This window comes from Cololabis saira, chromosome 3 (genome assembly GCF_033807715.1).
Source record: "Cololabis saira isolate AMF1-May2022 chromosome 3, fColSai1.1, whole genome shotgun sequence".
NCBI lineage: Eukaryota > Metazoa > Chordata > Actinopteri > Beloniformes > Belonidae > Cololabis > Cololabis saira.
This window is the reverse complement of record NC_084589.1, coordinates 38436287-38452010: the sequence shown is the minus strand read 5'-3', so window position 1 is coordinate 38452010 and position 15724 is coordinate 38436287. Positions and strand designations below refer to the sequence as shown.

Sequence of the window (15724 nt, the reverse complement as noted above, 5' to 3'; positions counted from 1 at the left end):
AATAAACATAAAATGTTTATTTGAGCCCTTTGCATTTGTTTGTATTTGTAGTTTTAGCAGGGAAAGAAGAGGTTAAATACATAATTTAACAAAGTTATTGTACTAATGACTATTTTATTATTGCATATTAGTGTTGTGGTGGATTGTAACGACCTTGGCACTAATATGAGCCGTGGTATGTTCTGATAAATGTGACGGGATGTCTTTATACAAAAACAAAGGATTCACACATAACTCAAAAAGGTTGTCGAGTCACATTTAGAGAACAAAGGAAGTAAAGATAAAGGTGTTAATGTTTTACCGGCTGGAGAGACCGCTAACAGGTGTTATCTCTGACTTGCTGAACTTGGTGTGATATCATCCCCAAAACAAACACTGCTGCGGGCATTTTTATAGTTTGTGTAAGTGAAGATATTTAAAATGATTAGAAACAATTACCAAATAGGTGTGAAGTCCATTTTTTATTTTGAATGTCAAGTTTGAAACCTTGACCCGGAAAAACTGTTAAGTTTTCATCAATTCAGCTCAGAGGAAGTGTTGCTGAGGAAGTCCAGGCCCGTCTGTGCGAGGGAGGTTAGAGGTGACAAGAGGACGCGTGTCACTTCCTCAAACAGAGAATGTGTGTGATGTGAGACTGTAGCAGCCTGACCAACACGGCGAGCGAAACAACAAATAAGAAGACAACGCACAGCAGCAACGTCTCAAGCTGTGAAACGACTGCAGGGTTCAAACTCTACTTTTAAGATGGAGGTTTGCAGTGTTTCCAAGGGCTGGGTTGGTATTACTGTACCAGTTTGTCACCAGGTTCTCATCGCTTGTCAAAGACCAGATAACAATCTGCTTGATCTGTGTTCCTGCCAGAGTGGCGAGACACTTCTCTCTGGAATATTCATAAGATAATTAAAGTTTGACTTTTAAAGTCCCACTTTACTTTCACTTCCACCAACCAAAAGATCAATTCCTGGCTCCACCATGTTCCGAAGTGTCTTTGAGCAGGACCCTAAACTGTATAGAAAGAAGTGGACGGATACCCTGTTTTCTGAAAAGTGCCTTTGAAGCACCTTTTTAGTTTTTCTGCACAGCACCATATTTCCAGGAACCAACTCCACCCAAGCCTGGGTCATCTAGAAATGTGCAAATCAGCAGAACCGGTAAGTAAGTGGAAGGTTCAATAGGATGCTTCTGGTTGCTTAGCAATCTCTGTTGACCCCCTCTATTTAGATTGACTCCCTTGTGGAGCCAGCCTCTGGTGGTCATTGGAGGAACTGCATGTTTCAGCCGGACAAGAACACTGAACCCAAATTCCTCCTAAAATGCCTGCAAATCATATTAGAAACAAAAAGGCCCCATTCTTTAACCTGCATATATAATAAAAGGTGATGTTGTGTAATGAGAAATGCATTGCAGAGTGTTTTGTAAAACCCAGACAAGGATAAAAAGGCCCTATGTAAGTACAGACAATTAATATAATATAATATAATATAACGTATGGTAATGTAATATAATATAATATAATATAATATAATATAATATAATATAATATAATATAATATATACCCCTGCCTCTTACCTGTAATTGGGATAGGCTCCAGCAACCCCCGGCACCCTGCACAGGATAAAGCGGGTATAGAAAATGGATATAATATAATATAATATAATATAATAATATGATATGATATATATATATGACACATATATAATAACAGATGAAATAGTAAAAAATAAAGGCAAAATAAATGCATATAGAATACATAACTATTATATATCAGGGGCACACAAGTAAAAATTAACAAAATAAAGTTTTTAAAAAAGTACTTTACAGAAATTATATCATTAAACAGCTTTTGTTTTTGAGAAAATTGGGAAAGTTAGTGTGTCATGTTCAAAGTAAATCTAAAGTCCCGTAAAATTGTATAGTTTTTAATGGTATCTTGGGTAAAATATAGTTAATATAATTTTTTACCGTTGAAAATGGCATTCAAGAAGACACGCCCATAAAGCGACGTCACCCGTCACGTGACAAGTCAAACACTGAACCAAGGAAGTTTCATATCATTTGCGAGCAGAACTTTGACACATTCATGAACAAACGACTCAGTTTATTTACTTTCTAGTGTTATAATTATCTTCCAACCAATATCGTCTCTCGCTGGTTTATTGCTTAGATGCTATTCGTTCGTTGTCGTTGTCTTATTCCAGGGTTGACAGACCAAAACAAGGATGTAGCAGAAGACGCTCCAAGTTCTCACTGATTTTCCCTGAAGTTCATTATAAAAGGTAAACAAGTTTCAATGCTGTGATTGAAATCAGATTATTTCTAAAAAAGTCATTTTTTACTTGCTACTGTCGTTTGTTTCTGTACAATTCCTTCTTTCCTGTGATTTAATACACAAATGTGCATCAGAGACTTTTATTAATGATTTATTAATTATTGTGATTTGCAAGTTTCATTTAATTCAATGTGTCAAATAGCACAAAAAACCCCGATACAATACCCTCCTGTTAACTACATACTTTCGGTAGTTTTTAATAAATTGTGCTTTACATAGTTTTATAGTCACTGAAATAATCTTGGTAATATATAGGACTGTCTCAGAAACAATATTTTAATATTGCTGATCATGGCTTACAGCTTAAGAAAACTCAAATATCCTATCTCAAAAAATTAGAATATTCTGGGAATCTTAATCTTAAACTGTAAGCCATAATCAGCAATATTAGAATAATAAAAGGCTTGCAATATTTCAGTTGTTTTCTAATGAATCCAGAATGAATGACATTTTTGTTTTTTTTTAATTGCATTACAGAAAATAAAGAACTTTATCACAATATTCTAATTTTCTGAGACAGTCCTGTATATAGAAGCATGGCTCTGCATTTTTGATTATTTTTTCATTAAAAACATATTAACCATTTATTTAAAATTGTTCCCAGATGTATCTGTTCCTGTCCCTGCTCATCTTTCTGCCACTGCGAGGCAAAACATCCCCGATCAGCTGCTATAATGAGAAAGGAGATGCAGTTGATTGGTAGATATCCTTTTTTAAGATAAGCTGACGCTGTGTTTTTATTAATGTCTAATTTAATGCAACAATGTTAGCAGCTTTATATTTGACACGTTTCCTGTCTGTGTCTCTGTAAACCAGGTTCTATCTGTACAAGCTGCCCAAGGAACATCACAGTACGTCTCCCACCAGGGGGGAACAGTACTTGCTGCTGGATAAAGGCAGCGCAGGATGGACGGAGGGGAAGGAGACGGTGAACAGCACCGTGGGAGCTCTGGGCCGTACTGTCGGACAACTGTACTCACAAAGAAAGGTCTGCTCCCATCACTTGTCTTTTCTTCTGTAACCGAAACTTCCCTAAACTGATTACAATACAGGTTTCACTTCCCTTGAATTAAGTAAATGTCAAGACAACAGGCCTTGAGAAGAGTCAACAGCCTTTTTAGGGGAGCAAGATGTGGCTGAGCCCTAGTAATAATAATAATAATAATAATACACTTTATTTGAATAGTACCTTTCTTAACAAAGTTACAAAGTGCTTCCCAAGAACAATAAAATACATCAAGATAAAAATAAAGTGCATAGTGGATAAGAACATAAGACAGCAATATCCTAATCTAAAATTAATAACAATATTCACACCACAATAAAAGCTTTTCTAAAAAGGAATGTTTTTAGTAAAATGTTTTTAGTCTTAGAGATTGTGCTTCATGTATATTTAATTATTGTTTTGTGGGAAATCTTTGCTCTGACATCCTTTAACGGTTTTAAAATGTCATAATTTCTTTGACACGTTCAAGGCCTGTAGTATAAAAGAACCTCCACTCTGTGTAACTGCTGCTTTCCTTATTAAAGTCCAAGTAAAGTTGTGTTTTAACCACCCAAATAGGCTTTTTCTTGCATCAGGAACTGTCTCCACTCATTGAGCTAAGATAATAATAATAAAATCTTTATATCTGATGCACTATTTGTACATAAATATGTGGCCCAAAGTTATTTACATATTTAAAAGTAATACAAGTTAAAAACTTCCACGTAAATCTTTGAATTTGTGCTACTTGTAGTGGAACAAGATTCCCATAATTTTGCGTTGCTGTACAAATACATCTTTTACACATTAGGGATGCAACTTAAATGACTTTTATTACCTCAAAATGTTTATTTTAAAAAAAAAATCCTGTCCAATTTGTCACCATTTGCCGCAGTGGCGGTTAAACTCTTGCCTTCTAGTTAGAACATGCAGTTGTCTAATGTTCACAGTTTACTCTGAAAGCAACACCTGCAGTATTCGTTAAAGTGCAAATGTTTAAATATACTTTTTCCTGCTTCTGCTTTTTTTTTTCTGCAGTCACAAGACTGAAATTCTGATTAACAAAAAAAAGTTTATTCCAACCGCTTGATAAATCAGATCAGAGTAAGAGTAAGTGACTCGTGATGGGAAGTGATGGTTTGCTCTTCATAAGAAATCCTCTTCTTTGATTGTTTTCTTCTTTCCAGGGTTCAGAGGTCGCGTACGTCCTTTACAATGACCAGCCCCCGTCTGGAGAGTTTGGTGACAGATGGGCTGACAGCGGTGAAAGCAGCGGGGGACACACAAAAGGTGAGCGGCGCGGCTCCCCGAGAACCCAGGTCGCCTCGCAAAGGAGAGAAAATCCTTCCCATCTGGGAAAAATACATGAAGCTACACATTACAGCAACAAATCCAAACTTTGCACCTTGTTGAGGGTTTGTCAGTTCTTGAAGGTAGGGTGCAAACTTTCTGATATTTGAAACAAAACCTCGGCGGATAGCACGGAGCCAGCTCCTCGTTTCCTCTCCAGCGGTCCCCAGTACAGTCAACCTCCCCATAACCTCTGTCAAACCTCTACCCATCCCCATCTTCACGAGCAGGAACTCTCATGTCTTAAGAAGAAAACACACGCCTTGCGGTTTATCTAACAAGTCTTTACATGCATTCAACATTCCTGTAACCTGGAAGACTTAAATGATCCCACTTCCCACAACTCCTTGTCCTCAAGAGGGCAAGGAGTTAGATCAAACCAATTTGTCCAATAGATAAGGATCCAGAGAGACGGAGCAGTCCTCTGTGTTAACAACCAAACAGCGTGTAGGTCATGGTGGCCGCGGTTCCTAAGTTTTAAAAAGGTGTCTTAAAAATAAAATTTTTGCTAAAATAAGGCCTTTAAAAGTCTTAATTTGTCTTCAATCTCAATCCAAGGTTCTTAATTTTAGAGGTATCCAGTCATCATTAAATAGTTTATTTCATCGTTTTGAGGAGAATCTCCTGCGGAGGTTCTAAATCTGTGTTGCCAGGTTGGGCAAGTTTCAGCCCAATTGGGCTGAAAACTGTATATTTGGGCTGCTTTTCCTGGTTTTTACTAAATATTTAGGAGAAGTTATTAACAAAAAGTTGTGAAAAGTAGAAACGTACACAATAAACTCACTGATATTTTATTTGCTTTAATCTACTCTAGTGGGAACTTTTTTTGGCTGTTTAGTGGTGTTGTGAAGCTAGAAATGTATTCCGCATTTAATAATTGACGGTTTCAACATAGAGAATGTATGATTCGGGCTTGTTTTTCATTATTTAGGCAGGTTTCGCATTTGGGCTGAAACCTGAAAGCCAGATCTGGCAACCTCGACCTCAGTGCTGGATTTCTTAGTGACTTGTCTTTTTGGTCTTAAATTTAGTTTGAAAATGGTATTAAAAAGACATGCTGCCCTCTCTCTCTGTCTTATCCGTATCGCAGCATTTAATGTTTTTACAAGGCATTTAGGAGGAAATCTTAATCTTCTAATCTCAAAGGAAAATGTATCACATCTTGACCCTTTTAAACTCCTAAAATTTTGAGTTTGATAGGCTTTGACTGAGATGAAGATGAAGCGCTGATGTTTCTCGATGACTGCTTCATCTGCAGGTGTGGTGCTGGTGGATAAAACCCAGGGCTTCTGGCTGGTGCACAGCACCCCTAACTTCCCCCCCAGGCGACGGGAAGGGCAGTACTATTACCCCGGCAGCGGCGTGAACAACGGGCAGAACTTCATCTGCGTCACCTACCCGCTGGAGCGCTTTCAGACCATCGGTAAGACGGGAATCATGGAGCAGAGCTGTTTTAGGGCCTAATTAACACTAACTAAAGATGCTGAAGGGAGGAGGTCCATTCAGCCTAATCACCTTCTGGCAAAAGAATCACATTTTTAATCTTTCTAACAAGTCTTTTTAACATGTTCCTGGACAAATCCTGAGCAGAAGTCAGTCAGCGGTACAGCGGTTGTTGATTTAAGGTCAAAGCTGCAGAGCTGGAGCATCTACAGTCTCAAGAAGGCGGCGACGTCTCACACGTTGAAACGAGGAGAAGTTACTCGGTCGTGAGGATGGGAAACAAACAAAACAACAAAAACTTCTTGAAACTTTCACATCTCACCCCGAGATGTGAAACTATGTCATAAGTGAGTTCAGTTGACTTGGAGACGTCAGAAATACCAGAATCTCGCAGGTTTCCCAGCTTCATTTTACATAAAGCTGTTTTGCAAAATTGACACAAACAGCTCAGTTTTGCCAAGAAAGTAACGATAAAGCCGTCTGCTGTTTATTTATAGTGGAGGCACCACAATGAGTTTACTTTGTGTTCTCTTTGTTCTTGTTTTGCAACCCCTGCTCTCAAACGGAGTCAGTGGTGATGTTTCCCGTCTGTGAAGCCTATAATTCCTACTTCTGCTCATCTGAAATGAAGTTTGGCCGACGTCGCACCTCGTGACCTTCAGCAGAGGCCGACTGTTCTCATGTTCAGCCAGTGCAGCGGTCTGAAGCTGGAGTGGTGTTCAGACTGGGGGGTGAAGGGGGTGACGGGGGTTTCCCCACCACACCATGCGACAGTCGGTCGGTCATCCGAACAAAAACACCCTTGAGAATTGACTTTTGCGGAGATTCGGAGCATGCAAGGCGTCCGTATGGGTGCAAATGTCGCTCTGAATGCTGCGTGCAGCCTTCAGCGAGGATGTTTACCCCACAGAAGTGGGAGTGATGCCCTGTCACACCCCAATATCAGCAGAGATGCAGGCTTCTGAACCGAGAGCTAATACAAGCCGGGTGGTTTCTAAATCTTTATTTCAGTAAAAACATGAAAAGCATAATTTCACCGAAGGATTTGGACATATTTGTCCAAGCTGTTATTTATTTTTTTAACCAGGTCGGTCCTGTGGAGATACAATGACCTCTTTTTCAAGGGAAGCTTGGCCAAGACAGCAGCCAGAGAAACATTAAAAGTGCAACAATTAAAAACAGACACCACCAACTCACTCAATAAAATAAATAAATAAAATACTCAACACTCAACAAGATAAATAAAAATGTGTGCTAGGTTAAAACACAAGTTAAGAATTAAAACAACAAGTGTGAAAAGTAGCTGCTGCAAGATCCTTCATATGGCTTTTAAAATTTCCAACAGTGATGAGATCCTCCAGATTTAGTGTCTTCTGTAGGGAGTTCCAGGCAGCAGGTGCAGAGGACTTAAAACAGTGTTTACCTAGTTCAGAATGCAATTTTGACATGTTTAGCAGATATAAATCATTGGAACGTAAGCAGTAATTGCTGTGGGATGACTGTCACTTACCCTGACGTAGCATTAATATTGAAGCTCTTGTTGTGTTGTGTAAATCTCCGGGCGGTCGGGGGTCACCGTGGTTACGGGAGCCTGGAAGATCTCTCAGATCTGCAGGGACCGGGTCAGCTGGTGGGTCTCAGGGCTCAAACCCAACAGGGTGGACTGTGTTTTCTGGTGTCACGCTGCCCTCTAGTGGAGCAAAGCGATCAAAAACTAATCAAGCAACAAAAACACTGTTGTGACTTGACTGGATTTGACCCAAACAAACATGAAAAAACCTACTAGTCACTGAAGTGCTTATTTACCGGTAACAAATGACGCGTTTCCTTGGGCAGCAAGTCAGCTGAATGAATGATTGTCCATAAACATCCTCTGTGATGCTCAAAAAAGGGTATTTATTTGTACACGCAAGCTCCTTTCTATACAGCAAACTACATGCACTTATAAGGCTAGAACTTGCATGAAACCAGTAAAGCTGTAAGACCAAAACTGCAACAATGCGACACTAAAGTTAAGACGGTCAGAAAACTGTGCAAAAATGGCACTACAACAATTCACATACCCACACAAGTTATTAAATGGGGAGCACAACACAATACAAAATTGGCTCTAACAAACACATCTGTATTTAGTTTAATTCCCTTTTAGATACTTGTGTTAAACACATCCACAACTTTTCCGCCAATCCTCTGCTTTTGTTATTTATCTATCTTTATCACCTTTTTTATGCTGTTTTTAATTAGATTTTTAGATTAGATTAGATTTTGAATATCAATTTGAGTTGTGTTTGTGTAGGAAATGTGCTTTAGTGAAGCTGCCTTTGCCTTAAATTTTGAGTTGTGGGACAGATTTCCACGTTGCCTCAGTTCCTTTTAAAACGGGCTTCATCTCAGGAAAGAAAAAGTTCCTGAGTCGGGCTCACACGTGTCCTCTTCTGCATGCTCGAGGTTTAACCTTTGGAAAGCACCGCTTTATGTACGCTGCTGCTTGGAACGCAGAAAACTGAAGTTAAAGGAGCTCATCAACCTTGTAGCTCTAAAAACCTGCGTGAGAGAAACTGGAGCAGCTTCATACCGAACTTAGTCCTGTTGTTTTTATTCTGTAAATTATTTTATCTGTGTTGCTGTGTGTTTTGTAATTATTAGAATTTTTTTATGCTGCTGTCTTGGCCAGGCTTCCCTTGGAAAAGAGGTAATTGTGTCTCAACGGGACTGACCTGGTTAAATAAAGGCAGTGATAGTAATAATGATGATAACCTGCGTTTCTGGACCGTGACTTCTGGGAGTCTCCCCGCAGTGATGTCCAGTACAGATTCTTGCTGTCTCAGGGCCAGTTTCACAATTTTTAAATGCAGTTTACTTCAGATTACTGAACCTCTGGCCATCTGCACTGATCTGCTGACAACAAACCTGATGGGTTGCCAGCTTTTCTATTTAGTACCACCTATTTTTGTTCATTTTGTTAATGTTTTTGTATTTTTTCTCGGTTCTGTCATCAGTAAAATATACAAACTCTTTTGTTTTTATGTACATTTTGCGCAGCGTTGCAACCTCTTCAGAAGTAGGGACGTGGTGAAGACGAAGTTGAAATCTATAACAGCTGAGCTGTGCAGAAATACACTCGACGATCACAAAAGTCAGCAGCTGATATAAATAAGTGTTAAGAAAAAGCAGCTGCTCAGAAAATGCAGATGTTTCAGTAATTAGTCTTCCGCTTCCTGGTAACGTGCCCTTTTTTCTTTAATTTCCAGAAAAAGTTTTCACAATTTGCACAAATCAAACACAGATAAAACTCTGACTTAGTTGTCAGTCTGTCAGCATCAGGACCTCCTCTGTTTCACTCCGAGAATCAAAACGAGCAGAAATCTGCAGCAGAAAACCTAAAACCACATTCCCCTGAAATAAATCACCAGGAGGATAAATGTGGGCTTTGTTCCCTTTTTCTGTATGAGCATACAAAACCCGCCCTGGTTGGAACTAGCTGTTCTTGTTTTAACCCAGGTCTTATGTTCTTATGGTTTTAAGTTGTTCTCATGTTTGTTTTAGCAGGTCTTGCTTTCTAGACCTACTTTTAGGATTTTATCTTATACTTCTATACTTTTTTTAGTGTGTATTTTAACTTACCGTAAATCTTATCCTGCATTATTAAGTTTTATGTTTTATGTAAAGCGCTTTGCTTTGCATTTTTAATTTTGTATGAAAAGCGCTATACAATTAAAGGTTGATTTGATTTTCATTTGAGTTAAACTGGTTCCCCACCGCAGGAGAGCAGCTGCAGATCAATCAGCCTAAGGTGTACGACTGCGACGTCCCGGCGTCCCTGGCGTCCCTGCTGTCCGCCCTGGCCGCCGTCTGTGGGAAGAATCAGCCGTCCAGCCGGCTCGTCCCGTCAGACACAGCCGTGGCCAATCGCAGCGTGACGCTGACCTCCAAGGGCGGCACCGACTTCATCAGCTTCGCCAAAGGAGCCTCGTTTGACAACGGTAGAAACACCAAAGTAGATCAAAGCTCATTTAGTTTCTTGTTATCGACCTTTTAATCTCACAGCTCAGTTTTAGAGATCATTTCATTTTTTCATTTGTAATTTTTCATTTTTTTCTTTATTTCATTCAGTGAGAGAAAAACAAAACAGTTCAATATAATTACAACAAACCTCTTTCCTTGAATGAAAGGGAACAGAAAGCTTATTTTATCCGTCCCTTTTTCCTAAGAAATACAATTTCAATTAATGTAATAATAAAAAAAACATGACAAATTACACAATTTAAAAGAAAAACACTTTCCAATAAACGTAATTTAAAAAAAAACAAAACCCAAACTACAACAAAGTTATAAAATAACACAAAATAGCTGTCGTCAAACACAGAAAAAAAATATGACAATGGTGCTAAAAAGAGAGAGAGAAAAAAAAGAAAACCCACCTAACTTAAAGGAGCTTGAGGCAGGATTTATGAAAAAAATGCGTATACGTTTTAAGTTTTCTAGTAATAATGTCAGATGAAGCGTTCCAAACCAAAAAGAATGAGCCCTCTAGTGTATCTCTCCTTTGCCTTGAACAGGCTGTGTGCTGCAAAATGTGCTGCAATTCGGACTCCGAATTTCCCGCACTGGGCTGCGGATGTGACGTCACATGACGCTGCATGCACGTTCTCCCCGTTCTCCCGTGCCAGCTTCACTGTTGGCTGCAGTAACCCCGACGGTCGTCGTCGCACTAATGAGTCTCATTTCTTATTCTTGCCTCAAGCTCCTTTAACAATTATCATGATATTTCTTCATCTAACTGGCTTTTATTATTCATGAGGTCTGAGTAATAAAAACATGCTTTCTGCTTCATCAGATCTGTACCACTCCTGGGTGGCCCCGGCCCTCCGGTCAGACCTGCTGGTCCAGTTCTGGATCCGCTCCACGGGCATCCTGCCCTCCGACTGCTCGCGGGGCTGGAAGGTTCTGGACATCACGCTCATCAACCCGGGCCAGAGCTTCACCTTCAAGGCCAGCCAGGACCACTCCAAGTGGGCGGTGAGCCCGGCGGCGGCCGGCGGGGGGGCGGGCGGCGGCTGGGTCTGCGTGGGCGACATCAACCGCAACCAGGCGGAGGAGAAGCGCGGCGGAGGCACGGTGTGTCTGCAGGATCCCGTGGTGTGGAAGGCTTACCGGACGGCGGCGCTGCAGTGCCAGGCCTGCGGAGGAGGAACCATCACCTGCTGACGACGAAGAGGTGGGCCGGGCCGAAGGAGGGCCGAATAATACCTGGAGACGGGTTTATGTCAAATACTGGGTCAAAGAACAACAAAATAATACCTGGAGACGGGTTTATGTAAAATACTGGGTCAAAGAACAACAAAATAAGACTTGGAAGACGGGTTTAGGTCAAATACTGGGTCAAAGAAGGGAAAAATAATACCTGGAGAGGGATTTATGTCAGATACTGGGCCGAAGAACAACAAATGAATACCTGGAAGACGGGTTTATGTCAAATACTGGGCCGAAAAATGGCAAATTAAGACTTGGAAGACGGGTTTATGTTAAATACTGGGCCGAAGAACAACAAAATAATACCTGGAAGACGGGTTTATGTTAAATACTGAGCCGAAGAACAACAAAATAATACCTGGAAGACGGGTTTATGTTAAATACTGAGCCGAAGAACAACAAAATAATACCTGGAAGACGGGTTTATAGCTTGGAGGGAATCTGTCAAAAATCATAAAGATTGTGCACTTGGTGACAAGTTTTTGATATTTGGCATGGTGTTAGTTTTGGACATAAGGTTTTCAAAAACCACCGCAAACAAATTGGGACGGCCCCTAGTGGCCGGTTTGCAGAAAATTCTAAATGGCTCCCGCCGAAATGACCAAAGGTCATATCTCAGCTTCTCTTAGTCCTAGATTGTTGAATATTGTCACTTTCTCTACTTTTCTTGGTGCTAGGAATTCAATTCTGAGATAAAGCTCCAATATTTCAAGGTCATGTTGAAGGTCAAATTTAATTTTCAAGGTCATTTTTTTGCCCAAAAAACTCTATAATTAAGTCACATAGAAAGATTATAGAGGGATCTAGACCCATATTTTCACCCCCAGGGAATGCAATTTTTCTGTTTATTGGACAGTAGTGTCAATAATCTCACTGGGTGAGAACAGTGACCTTCATTCAGGCTTAAGATGAACAGAACCTCAGAACTAAGTCGCAGTGAAAGAATAGGATTTTATTAAAATAACACACGAAAAACATCAGCTGTGCATATTTAAACTCACTTAAAGCGACACTACGTAACTTTTCCACCTTAATATAATATTTCCAGAGTCATTGTGATGGTACATCAACTTCCAACAGGTTTAATGAACCTCTGTCATGGTCTGAGGGGTCTGTATCGCCTTCACTGGCACTATGTAACTTTGAGGAGCATGGTAGGAACCCTTCCACACTAAAAAACTACAAATCGTTACGAGTTTGACTGCTTTACGGCATACGTCACTTCCCCCTCCTTCCCGATTCGCAGTCGAGACAAAAATGGGCGGGGCGTGGAGCGCAGCTCCGCAGAAGCTGGTAACCCGTTGCTGCTGCAGCAGCTCCTCACACAACAGACGTGGGGAAAAGATCCTAATGGTTTAACTTTTCAACGCTTTCCTGCTCGGAGGCAGAACCACGGAGGCCAAGTATCTGATATAACAAAGTAAAAGAGTGAAAGAGTCGTCGGCTCGCTTTGGATCGCGGCTGTAACGACCAAACAACCTTCCACACAGTAAACCACAAACACTCACACAGACCGGGTCGGATCAAAACACGGGTTTTATTCCCCACTTCTCCAGCTAAACGCAGTTGCTGGCCAGCTCTCTGCGGTGCAATTAACCCTAATCAGATAAAACTAGTTTGTTGAGGAAAAAATATTAACTCTTATTTGTAGCTGCAGAGGAAAAAAATAATCCCACGAGGAAAACAAAAATATTGCTCACGCCTCGGAGCCTCTTCAACATAATATAGCAGTCAAAAAAAAGAAAAGAGAAGTAAGAGGGATACAAAACATGTACTGTATGTTGTACTATTATACAAATTTATTGAAACACATGGCGAATCAAACATTTACCAAAGCAGCTGCCAAACACTCCTAAACAAGGTAGTAAGACGTGGGTTGTGCAGAACTACGGCAGTAAATCCTTCTAAAGAGTGGCGCTCCGACGAGGAGCTCCATTCTTTAGTAGGGATTTCATATGGATCCAGACCGTTAATAATCATTATTTTCTCCATATACCGCTTCCTGGCTTCCTTGTTTAAGGTATCCCGGTAAATTCCAGTTCCTTTCCAGCAGTTTAACATCTTTTTTTGCGTTCCGTCTGTTCACTTGGTGAAACAGAAAAGCGTCCCGTCTTCATTCGCTATCAAAACAAATGCAGTGACGGGAGTTTTCCGGCAGTATGCGCTGGTGCTCATGGGAAATGTAGTGTTCTTCCTGGTAAAGCACTACCGCTTTTGTCCAAAAGATGCCGCCAAACTCAACAAAAGCTGAAAGTTCCGTTGTGCTGCTTTAACACCTACAATGCTGCTTCTATCGCCTCGTTTATTAATTCATTTGGAATTATCTGCAAACCGGCCACTAGGGGTACATCCCAATTTGTTTGCGGTGGTTTTTGAAAACCTTATGTCCATACCTAACACCATGCCTAATATCAAAAACTTGTCACCAAGTGCACGATTTTCATGAATTCACTCCCAGCTATTATGTCAAACACTGGGCCGAAGAACAACAAAATAAGACCTGTAAGACGGGTTTATGTTAAATACTGGGGAGAAGAACTGCAAAATTAGAGCTGGAAGACGGGTTTATGTCAAATACTGGACCAAAGAACAACAAAATAAAAGCTGGAAGACGGGTTTATGTCAAGTTTTGGGCATCTTATGGCTTAGATCTGAGAAATGTCAGTCGTCCAGATTTGCAGGGAAGTGTGATGTAATAAACCCAGATATTTTCCCGTCCTTATCTCCATCCAACTTCCAAAGATGCTGCTTTTACTGAACCTTGAAAGCTGATGGAGCTATGAAGAGTTTAATTAGGTTCTTTTAAACTGTATCTCTGTGGTATTTTGATTAAAAAAAGGTCAAACATGTTATTAATACTATAAAAAAATGTATCAACCTTTAAATATGAAAAAAGGTTACATATCTCCTTTAAGAAAGACGTAAAGCTGCTAAAATGAATTGGTTCCTCCTGCAGGATCCATTTGGTCTCCTAAATCACAATGTCTGAACATAAAAAAAAGAATTTAATAAACATCTTCATCCATTCCCAGTGGTCGTGTAAACGAGTGATGTTTATAATTTTCAACCGATGGGTTTGTACCTCTCAGTAGCGTGAAGCGCTGTTTTTACGTGCTCGTCTCATCACCCCGAGTCCTGACCGGGTCGGTGCGTTTGCACGTCTGTGACGTTTTCAGTCGTTCCAACGATCAACAGGTGGCAGCAGCATCTCAATCAAGCACTGAATCCTGCAAGTCGGTGCTCACACTGGGATGCAGATCTCTGACTGCACTTTCAATGATTTACAAGGAAGGAAATGCATCCAACACGTCTGCCAGAGCTCAGGGAAATGCTCACAGGTGGGAAGTAAAGAGCCTGAGAGACCTGTCGCCTCCACACCTGATCCTTACTTCTGTTTGTTTTGAGGTGAGGGCATTTATTGTTTACTCTTAATGTCGAGAGACTTCTAGTAATATGGCAACAAGAAAGAAAAGCCACTCCAACCACTCAACCTTTAAAGGAAAACAAGCTCTAGCCTGCCCCCCCCACAGAGACACAGAAACAAGTTGCTCGTTCATTTGCATGTTTGGTACGATTGTGGCGCTCGTCAAGAGCAGCTTCACCCAGCTCTTGATATTTAGTCCATATTTAGTTTACCTATACGTAGGGTTGCCACCTTTCAGAAATAGAAATAAGGGACGCTCCGATTTCGTCAGCACAGGCGCCATAAAAAAGGGACATTACCCAAACTTCTAAACTGCTTAGAAATAATAGAAGAATATAACTAGAGGTGAAGGTCAGGAAATTAGAATATGGTGTAAGTTCATTTATTTCAAAAATTCAACTTAAAGGTGAAACTAATACATTACATAGTCTCATTACATGCAAAGCAAGATATGTTATACCTTTGTTATCATTTTGATGATCTAAGTCTTTATTGATTTCATAAAATATTCAAATTTTTTAGATTTCTTATTTGGGGTTTTCATAAACTGTGAGCCATAATCACCAAAATTAGAACAAATAAAGTCTTGAAATATCTCACTTTGAATGTAGTGGGAAATAATATATTTGTTTCAACTTTAGTTGAATTTACTACTAATGAAGTTTTGCAATATATTCAAATTTTTCAAATTCAAACCTTCACCTGTATATTATGATATCAATAAATAAAGAGCATAATATATGTCCCGTATTGGTTACGGAATGCAACTTTTAATTCCGTAACAATTCCGTATTTCAAGGGACGGGTGGCAAGCCTACCTATACGTGTAGGGGCGCTATTTTTTTCAAGCTAATTAAATCCCAAGTTGTATATCTCCTTTGCAATGAATCGACTCCTAACTTTTGACATAAACACACTGCATCACTTTGCACGAAGGAA

General features: G+C 40.1%; 1 protein-coding gene across 1 annotated transcript; it reads left to right on the top strand.

The window, feature by feature from the left end:
• Positions 1-2017: 2017 nt before the first annotated feature.
• Positions 2018-11765, top strand: dnase2 (deoxyribonuclease II, lysosomal). The gene is made up of 7 exons (XM_061718548.1): positions 2018-2277; positions 2935-3029; positions 3147-3318; positions 4503-4605; positions 5924-6088; positions 9873-10091; positions 10946-11765. Exons 2-7 carry the CDS (start codon positions 2935-2937, stop codon positions 11314-11316), a joined length of 1125 nt encoding a protein of 374 aa, XP_061574532.1. The 5' UTR covers positions 2018-2277; the 3' UTR covers positions 11317-11765.
• The last annotated feature ends 3959 nt before the right edge of the window (positions 11766-15724 follow it).

Bases quoted from the DNA above. Each gene is read 5' to 3' on its own strand.
- dnase2 (XM_061718548.1), top strand. From the start codon at position 2,935: ATGTATCTGTTCCTGTCCCTGCTCATCTTTCTGCCACTGCGAGGCAAA. The intron at 3,030-3,146 runs GTAGATATCCTT...TCTGTAAACCAG, and splicing joins AAAGGAGATGCAGTTGATTG to GTTCTATCTGTACAAGCTGC. The intron at 6,089-9,872 runs GTAAGACGGGAA...TCCCCACCGCAG, and splicing joins GGAGCGCTTTCAGACCATCG to GAGAGCAGCTGCAGATCAAT.